This window comes from Lycium ferocissimum, chromosome 12 (assembly GCF_029784015.1).
Source record: "Lycium ferocissimum isolate CSIRO_LF1 chromosome 12, AGI_CSIRO_Lferr_CH_V1, whole genome shotgun sequence".
Classification (NCBI taxonomy): domain Eukaryota; kingdom Viridiplantae; phylum Streptophyta; class Magnoliopsida; order Solanales; family Solanaceae; genus Lycium; species Lycium ferocissimum.
In genome coordinates, this window is record NC_081353.1 from 7,478,045 (window position 1) to 7,487,737 (window position 9,693).

Below are 9,693 nucleotides of genomic sequence, written 5' to 3' on the forward strand. Positions count from 1 at the left end.
GGAGCTAGCGGCTGATTTGAGAGCACTCCATTTTTCGGAGGTGCCATTGATTATTCTTTTGGTACATATATGTATATATTCATGATTGGGCACGACGGGGTCCTGTCCCGTCCATATGTCTAGTACTCTAGTAGAGGCTCGTAGATACGCAGTGTGGGTAGTATGGTCCCATGGTTTACATGTATATGTATGTGCGTGTATATTTATTATTTTGGCAGCAGAAGGGCTTATGTTTATAAAAGTAATTATGCTTCAAATGATGATGTATTTTCATGAAATTGAGCAAGTATTATGAATGAGAGCATATAAGTAACCGAATGAGTGGTGTTCGGCGGTTAGCCCCGGATACCCGTCATGGCCCGTAATTCGGGTCGTGACAGTGAGCCACATGGCCTATTAACAATTCTATGCCTCAATAATACCATTTCTAAAGGCTAAAGAACTTTTATATAGCAACGTCAACAACTATGCCCATACACATATACACAAGTCGACGAGGCTAATAAAATAATATACCAAAATATGAGCCAACAAGGCAAAAGACATTTACTATACATGACTGTCTACAAGCCTCTAAGAAGAGTAGGAATATCATCATAAGGACGGGACAGGGCCCCGCCATGCCCATACATATACACAAAAGAATAGTACCAACGGCCAACGGCTAATCAAATGGAGCTTCTCTATGCGATCTACGAACAAGCGATCTACGGGTCAAGTCTATCTCCCTGTCCACCTGCGGGCATGACGCAGCGTCCACAAACAAAAGGACGTCAATACGAATAATGTACTGAGTATGTAAAGCATAATCAACAACATAATAGAAGCATGAGAAATAACATAAGATAGGAAAGTCATGGAATGAAAGAGCCATTTATACCTCTAGCGACGTTCATCATATTTACTTACCCTCTTTCTAATGGGAAACATCCATTTCATACATTTATACATATAGTAGTATCATACCCGACCATAGAGGTTCGGTGTCTTACATACCCGGCTATGATAAGGTTCGGTGTTATACATACATAGCCCTACCAAGGCTCAGTGTCATCCGTACCCAACTGCAGTGGTGTGCACGCGATAGATATCATACCCGGCTATATAAGCTCGGTGTTCTTAGTAGTCATACTTTAATATATAACTATGTATACATAGGAGTACATACATGTCCTCAACATCATCATCGTCATCATCATTTTCATTATATCCTTCCTTAGAGAATCAACTATCATAAGATGGGACCAATGGCATCATGAGATTTATCAAGGATCATGAGCCTTAGCGATTCTAGGAATGAAGTCATCTTGGAAGACAATGTGGAATCCACATGAAGGTATACAACGATGGGATCATGCCTTAAGAAAGAAAGGTTAGCCTTACATACCTCTTTGACTTCTTAACTACTTAGCGTTCACCGCCCAAGCTTGAGAAATCTACATTTAAAAGGATTCATACCATGGTTAAGTCTTAAAGGCACTCTTGACTTTAAACTAGAGCAATTCATGAGCTAACGAAAATTGGGCAGCATTTGCCCTATTTCATCGGCTTCTAACATATTGCGAAACAACTCCCAAACAACTGTAACAACATCCACAATATCATAATCAAGTAGTCATATTCCATTAAGTCTCAAAATTCATACACGTGTTCAACTTATAATAACAACTTCACACCAACTCTTTGCACATTTTCATAAAACGTTTCCTCATTACTATTATTACCTTCCATAACATGATTATATCCATATCATATTAAGAATCATGACTCAAATTAGCTTACTACTCAAAACATCATGAAAACTACGTTTAAACCTCATTTTCTACTTTCTCCTTTTACCCAAGTTGTTCAACAACTAAACATTCTTGATAACATGTAATAAGCATGAAAACTAACCTTTTATCTCATAAGAGTGAGCTTTGGAGCAAGCTATCAACTTATATGAAAACCCTAGCTTCAATACCCAAAGAATTCTTGAAGTCTACTAACCCTAGCAAGACTTCTAACACATAGATAACTTGATTCTTGCCTCTTGATCTTTAATTTCTCTTAGATTTTAGCTTGGATTAGTTTATGGAGTTGAAGAGAGAGTTTTTGGAGAGCTCTTGGATCTGATTTGGGAAAATAAAATGTCCAAATGAAGTAAAACGAAATATATAAAGCGTAACTTAAAAAATCCTAACGGGCAATCCTGCGCCCACTTTGACTGGCCGTCAAAATTCCTACGGGCCATCAAAATGCTCTATCAAACTGCCCTTGACCAAACATGGCTCACTGTGACTATTTTACACTGGGAAGGTATCAAACTTGTCCATCAAAATGTTCTGCTCGAGCAGTCTGTCTTAAAACACCCATAACTTTTTACTCCGATGTCACATTGATGAACGGTTTGTTGCATTGGAAGCTAGACTCGATGAAATTCAATTTGGAGAAAATAAACACAACAAAACTCCTCATATCCTAGGAGATATACCTCTCCAAAGTTGGACCAAAATCCTGTCCAAATATTTTGCCAAGTTTTCCCAAAATTCCGACAAACTCAATTCCTTAATTTGCTTGTTCTCAAATCCTTCCATAGCTTATTTCATGGGCTTAAACCCCCCCCCCCCATAACCATAATATAGGAACATATAATCTCATATATCCTAGAAGATAACCCCAGTTTCCACGATTAGGACAACTAACACCTAACGAATCTCAACGGACGAAACTACGAGATGTAACAGTTCAGGTGATTTCCCGAGGAAGTGTTAGGCGCTCCGGTATTTAGAATCCGCAGAATGATGGGTTTAGTAAATACTGCTTAAAAAGTGTGTTTAAAATGTGTGTATATAAAAGTCAAGGCATACTAAAAAGGGAAATGGTTTCATGACAAATAAAGTTCCTTTCATCTTTTGTCAAAAGAATTGGATCTTTTTGAAAATACAAATAAGGATTTGAACAGTTTATTTCACTTTTTTGGAACAAAACGCACTCAAGGTTCCCCCAAGTAGACTTCTACTTGATTTAGTCCAAAGTGTCATAATCCTATTTATCCATATAAGTTATTTTTCTTAAAATGTTCACGTAAATGTCTTTGTTTCAATATGCCATAAGTTATACAAAATTTTGTATAAAACTTTATACCTTTTTTACAAATAAGATTTTTTGAAGTAAAGTCATGTATTTCCCCTTTTAAATGTAGGTCAACCGTGTTCTTTGTCCCAATCTTTATCCAAACTCAGGCAATTTGCAGGATTGCCCTTCGCTGGAGGTGGTTTTTAATTTTTACCCCTCAAAATGGTGGTCTTTAAAATTTGCCCTTCAGGCAGAATTTACATGGGCAGATTTGCAAAAATTCTGCCTAGCGAAATTTTGGCTTGCGAATTTTTTTTTTTTTTTTTTTAACTGAGCTGGGGTTCGAACCCACAACCTCAGGGTGTTAGGCGAAGGGCAATACTTAAAGACCACCAATTTGAAGGGCAAAAATTAAAGACCACCCCAAATGAAGGGCAATCCGCGAAAAAAAAAAAGTCCAAACTCAAGTTAAAAGTGAAGTCCCTTCTTTTATTTAAACTTATGAGGGCCAAGGCCCAAAACTGTTTGAAACCATTTCAATCTATTTTTTGCATCCTTTTCCAAATAAAACTTTCTTTTAATGAACCTTCTCTGAATTTTTTTCATGTCAAACTTATAAGTTTAAAATTTGATTTTAAGAGGAAAAAGAAGACCATCTCATTTTTACTTCTCATGGAAATCATTTTTTCACCACTGTTTTGCTTTGGTCAAGTAAGTATCTCGTTATCTTTTGTTGGGTCCAAAGTTTAAACACGTCGTGTTTCCTGTTCGTTCTAACGATATTAGCATCGTTCGCATAATCCAATTTCATCTAGGCTCTAAGTAAGGGTTTCAATCTTTACACAAGTATCTAACATACAACATATATGAGCATGAGTATAAAGGAAAATGGGCTGGTGGGTTTACTAAGCCCACCAGCTGAGATGTGGACTATTTTTATCCATGATTGGGCCTTAACGTCTGCATTTGGACTTCATAGAATGAGGTGTTGGCGCCAGAGCCCAACGGAAACAGCGAACATGCAGGTCCAAGCCCAATTGGGCCCGTGCGGGTATATTCATGCAAAGGAAGAGGGGAAAAGGAAAATTATGGTTAGAATGTATCTATACTTAGCAAACCTTTTAATAAACAAATAAAACAGAGGTATAGCACTTAATCATATTTAGGAGGGAAGAAAAAATTGTTAAACAATTAGACATATACATGAGAAGGCACAGTTGATATTCGAAACAACAAAAATGATCATAATAGGCCGAAACGAATTTTTTTACCATGTGTGAGGTACGCCATGTCATAGTTGTGTGAGGGTGTCTATTAATTGCCAAGCACTGTTATCTTATACGAGTGCAACAGTGACAATACAACACGAATAAATAGTTAATAAAACAATCCAAGAACAAATTCCGCACTTTGATAGGACGCTTGGAATGCTGCGTCATAATAATATACTTAAGTGGTACCACCTGTATGTGCACACCTGTGAGAGGGCAAGAACCAAAAAGCTACTGATGAAAGACGACGTTTAAAACAATTTGCTTGCAACAAGATGTTAAGCTGTTCGAGTCTGAGGTGCTCAAACGGATAACAAACAAGTCATCGCATGAACTGTTATTTATCATAGCAAGGGGTAAGTATAAATCTAATACAAACTTCCATGCATATGGTTCTGCAGATCTTTACCATTTTTTTTCCTTTAATTTTTCTAGTTTTGCATGTAAGCCCACGGGTTCAAATTACAAGACTTGAACAACACACACGCACACATCCATTCTCTGTTAACTCCTCTATGACTGCACCACAGACATCAGCAACTAAAGTATATTCTTTAAGGAAAACCTGTTTGATTTTAATGGAAGTACAGTAGCATGAGATTTCCCTCACGGGAAAGCTGCTACCTGAATCGTGAGGGGAGTGGGATTCAATTTATGGAGAAGACGAATGATTGGAAATATGAGAGGGCGACTGGAATTATGAGAAGTATACCGTTGGTCTTTAATGGTGGACTAGCATAAAACTTCAGAAATACATTTACAGGAAGAAAAAATAGGAAAAAGGAAGAGAAAAAATAATAAGCCTTATATCAAACAAGTTAAGATCGGCTCTATGAATCCTCATTGATCATGCCACCCCATGTAATACATCTCAAGCCAATAATATACAACATAAAGGGTACTTGAGCAATGATGAAAATTTGCTCTAAATTGTAAATGATGGGTCAAAAAAAGAGAGTACTATCTTTTTATTTTATAGGCATAATACATAAAAAGGCCCTCAAACTTAGCCTGAAACGACAAATGCAAATCATAGATTAACAGCAAAAAGATATAAAGTAAGAAAACTTTGAGAAGATGATTATTTTTTAAGTTGGAGTATTCAAGTGAGAAAGTGGGCCTATTTTATAACTTATAAATCCCTCAAAAGCTAAACAACTCATAGAAAAGCATGGATATAAAGTAAGAAGAGAAAAAAATGAAAAGTAAAAGATTAAATGGTTGCATATTATAATCCTAATATAAATTTTGTTATCTCCTAAGAAGGGTTATTAATTCCACTTCGAACAAGTTCGAGGGATATAAGGGGCCCTGCAACATAAAGGTACGTAACTCCAAATCCGAGAGTTATGCATTATCCCGATTTGTTTATTTAAAGATCCATTAATCTGGATTGATCTTTCTTTTCCTAAAGCATTTGCGCTACAGTTATTTGGTAAAAGATGAAAAGACAGTAAACTTCAAACCGTTATATATCCCCTCAATCTAATTTCTGAGGGGTTGAAAATCCAGGGGAGTTTGTTAGTTCTTCAAATGAAATAAACTTGGACACGGTATTTGAAGTTCAGCCAAGTCATTCCAATAAAGCAATGTTAACACACTTGATAAAATTCAATCAGCGGACACCTGGAGAACCATTCACAATCCAATGACCAAAAAAAGCCCGCAACTTCATAAACGAGGCTAATCCAAGAAACAGGTTACCTATATCTTTTCAAAAACCAGAGTCCTCATCAGTTGTGTCACCAAGCTCGTTATAGTCATCATCAGACGTGTCACCAAGCTTGCTATAGTAATCATCAGACGTGTCACCAAGCTCGCTATAGTCATCATCAGAAGTGTCACCAAACTCGCTATAGTCATCATCAGACGTGTCACCAAGCTCGCTATACTCATCAATTCCATCCTCATACTCAAATGAAACTTTAAGACCATCCAAAGAATCATGAGGGTGCTTCACATCTTTAATCTGTCGAGAAATTCTGTTACTCAAGTCTTCGTTGAGCCAAATGTCGTTGCACTGTCGTAGGTCAAGTGATTCAAGGTTAGGACAACCGCTAAGAATAGCTTCAAGGCCTTTGTTTGACATACAGTTCCCAATGAGCTGAAGGTGTTGCAAGGCAGGAATGCTATTAACAATAGCTTGAGCCTCTTTATTTCTTTCATATTCTTCATCGGAGTCGTCAATAAAATCCTCCTTGAATGAGTTATTCAATTCAAACGACTTCAACTTCAGGCACGAGCCACCAAGAGCTTCAATGACTTTGGTGTGATGGTAGTGTGTGTCAAACTTAGCTCTTCTAACAGTGGTAGCTTATGAGCTACTGCATCCAAGCCTTTATATACTCAACGGTAGCAACACGCAATACGAAGTCTTTTCAGTTTTCCTGATCTGGTGAACAGAAGCATAAATGAATTAATGGCAGACTGATGAAAATTACCAAACACAATGCCTAAAACAGAAGATTAGTACAAGTCTACCGCAGGATAGAACAATTTTCTACATTACTTCAAAAAAAAAAAAAAAATGGCAAGGCAATAGATTACCTCTGCATAGCCAAGAAACGGTTCTCTTTTTGGTATTTTATTATTTTATTTCCTGTCGGGGGAGAGTGGGATTTTAGAGGCAACACATACAAAAAGTACAAAACCACCACATTAACGAACTCAGAAAGAAAATAAAGGCCTAATATTCATCTTTTCTCTCTTTCATTGCAATCTGAAAAATAGGAACTTGAAAGAGAATATTACCCCCAAGTTAAACTGGTGCTTGCCGTTGCACCAGGTGCTAAAGCATGGGTGTTTTGTATCCAAAAACGGGTTGTAATGGTTCTTTGCTTGTTGAGATGAGGTAGAGGCTAGTCGCTAGCTATCTCATAGACTAGTCACCGATCTTCTCTCATTTTTCACACTAAGGGTCACATTGTTTAGACTCTTGCTCAGATGGAACCATGGAGGGCGCCACCTTAGGCCAAGTGGTGTCATTGATTGATTATCTTCGCCAATGATCAAAACCTACACCCTAAGAGAGTCTCGAGATGTGTGCAAGCTGGCCCGGAAACCACGGTTATTAAAAAAAAAAAAAAAAGAGTCAAGTGATAGAACTGGAACACTCTCGACGCTAAGCCACGTACCAATTTCGGCCAGAATATATACTTCAAGCACATAACGACTGAAAATTTTGCTAAATGCACATACAAATAATATGCAAAAACAAGAAATGGGGCAAAAATAATTATAAATTATGATCCCAAACAGATCGTGTTTCCTAGTCCAACTGATCAAACGAGTCGCCGTTTTAATGTCTACTTCTGTCAAATATAGTCACAGAAAATAGAAATTTATGTTTTAAATTTATGTTTTCGAATTTAACTTCTATACACTGATGGAATTTTTACAATGTTGGGGCAAGTCAGCATATAAAACTATACTAATAGTGTAAAAGTTCTTGAGACAGACATTGTAATATTAAGGGTACGTTTGGCCATGGAAAATTTTCACTTTCTTTCTGGAGTTTTATTCCAGAATCATATCTGGACATAGAATTGTTACAGTTTTCCGGAATTCAACTTCATCCGGAATTCAAAACACCAAATACGTGCTTTCACATTTTTCATTCCATATCACTCACAAAATTTCAACACTTTTCCTAGTTGTATTCATGTCCAAAAACTACTCCAAATTTCAACCTTTTCCAAGTTTCACATTTTTTATGTCCAAAGGCCCACCAATTAAATTAGTTTCTGGTGAATTCACCCCGAGACCACCACCAACCAGGGCAACCATGCTAAAACCCTCCCAATTCTCAAGGGAAAACATAACATTTTCTAAACAGGTCAACCAAAAAAAAAAAAAAAAACAGCAAATTACCTTTCTGCTGTGTACTGAAGCAACTGATCAGAAGCAAAGTACTCTAAATGGATATGAACAAGTTCACCTTGGCTACGATCAATGGCGTGGTGACACATTACCTCTAAATCATAGGGAATTTTAAAGAGGTCGCCGTGATTCGACATGTTAATGACACGCCACATCGAAGGGTCCTTACCCACTCGCCTACAAGTAGTGCACACTTTCTGTGCCGTTTCCAGTATTTCTATTGCACCTAATCTGTGCAATATGTTGGCCCATATATCTTCCCCTTGTTCCAACCAAGGTGGGTTTTTCACCATTGACCGATTCTTCTTGTTTTTACCTTTTCTTTTTCTTTTTCTTTTTCTTTTTCTCTTTCTCTTTCTCTTTCTATTCATTGTTTTCTTCTAGGGCTCGATTGGGGCGGGAAGCTTGGAAGAATTAACTGAAGGTGTCGTTTAAGTTTGGAAATTACTAAAGGTGACTTGTAGGGACCACATTAAGTCAAAACCCAATTAAATTTGGAATTAAGAAAATTGGGGTTGAAAATGTATTTTGCCAAACTTGTTAATCTTTTATAAAATACAAAAAAGACCCCAAACCATTTAATCCAACCCCCCATTTATTTCAAACTCAACATCGGTCCATATCAAACCACACGAACTTCATTCAAAACACACGATCATCTCAATCGCTCCTTCAAACTTTCAAGTTCAAACCCACGAACTGATCTCAACCGCTAAATGTGCTTCTTCAAACCGTCATCAACCTCTTCAAAAGCCGACTCAACAACGAACTGCTGCTCTCCATTTCTCTCAGGTAAAATCGCTCAATATTTTCTTCTTTTAAAGTTAGGTTTTGAAATCAAAATGAGAAAATGATGATTTTGGTCGAGAAGAAGAAAAATAACATGGGTTTGTCTCGTAATGTTATTTATTTTGTTGTTCAAATGCTTGAGAAACCCTTATTTGCCGTATTTGTTCGAGTTGTTGGGGTTTGTGTGTTTGTAAATAGTGTATGTGGTTGTGAAATTCTGGTTTTTGATGTTGTTTGTGTTCTCTTTCTCCTTAGAGTTCGAAAAAAGGGCTTGTTGGGCTTACAAAACCCGTATTTGCTCTATTTGTTCCACTTGTTGGTGTTTCGTGTTGTTAAATAGTGTATGTGGTTGTGAAATTATGGTTTTTGGTACCGTTTGTGTTCTTGTTCTCCTTGGGGTTTTGAAAAAAGGGTTGAATTTTTTTTGGATTTTTCCAATGTAGTAAGTTGTTGCAAAGAATCGCAGACTTGTTTGACAAACGAGGTTGGTTTATTTTGTTTAACTTGTGATGGTTGTGTGTTTGTATTGAAACAAATGTTTTTTCTAGTTCAAAAGTTAGGGTTTTGAAATAAAAGTACGAAAATGATTAATTTTGGTTAAAGAAGAAGAGGAAGAACATGGGCAGGGTGTGTCTATGCAATGCTGTGTATTTTGTTCAATTTTTTACTATGTTGTGTGTTTGTAATACACTGAGAT

The 9,693-nt window shown here is 36.9% G+C and overlaps 2 protein-coding genes across 2 annotated transcripts; both read right to left on the bottom strand.

Moving 5' to 3' along the window:
- Window positions 1-5,884: 5,884 nt before the first annotated feature.
- On the bottom strand, window positions 5,885-8,990 carry LOC132039042 (F-box protein SKIP19-like). The gene is made up of 3 exons (XM_059429593.1): window positions 8,950-8,990; window positions 8,199-8,546; window positions 5,885-6,720 (listed from the first exon to the last, which is right to left on the bottom strand). The coding sequence occupies exons 1-3, from the start codon at window positions 8,988-8,990 to the stop codon at window positions 6,675-6,677; spliced, it is 435 nt and encodes a 144-aa protein (XP_059285576.1). The 3' UTR covers window positions 5,885-6,674.
- On the bottom strand, window positions 6,043-6,417 carry LOC132039041 (F-box protein SKIP19-like). The gene has a single exon (XM_059429591.1). The coding sequence runs from the start codon at window positions 6,415-6,417 to the stop codon at window positions 6,043-6,045; it is 375 nt and encodes a 124-aa protein (XP_059285574.1).
- Window positions 8,991-9,693: the final 703 nt, after the last annotated feature.

Coding starts and splice junctions, on each gene's coding strand:
- LOC132039041 (XM_059429591.1), bottom strand. CDS start 6,417: ATGTCAAACAAAGGCCTTGAAGCTATTCTTAGCGGTTGTCCTAACCTT.
- LOC132039042 (XM_059429593.1), bottom strand. CDS start 8,990: ATGGAGAGCAGCAGTTCGTTGTTGAGTCGGCTTTTGAAGAG. Junction 8,547..8,949: donor TTGAGTCGGCTTTTGAAGAG/GTTGATGACGGT, acceptor AAAGAGAAAAAG/AAAAAGAAAAAGAAAAAGAA. Junction 6,721..8,198: donor CTTCAGTACACAGCAGAAAG/GTAATTTGCTGT, acceptor TCTGTTCACCAG/ATCAGGAAAACTGAAAAGAC.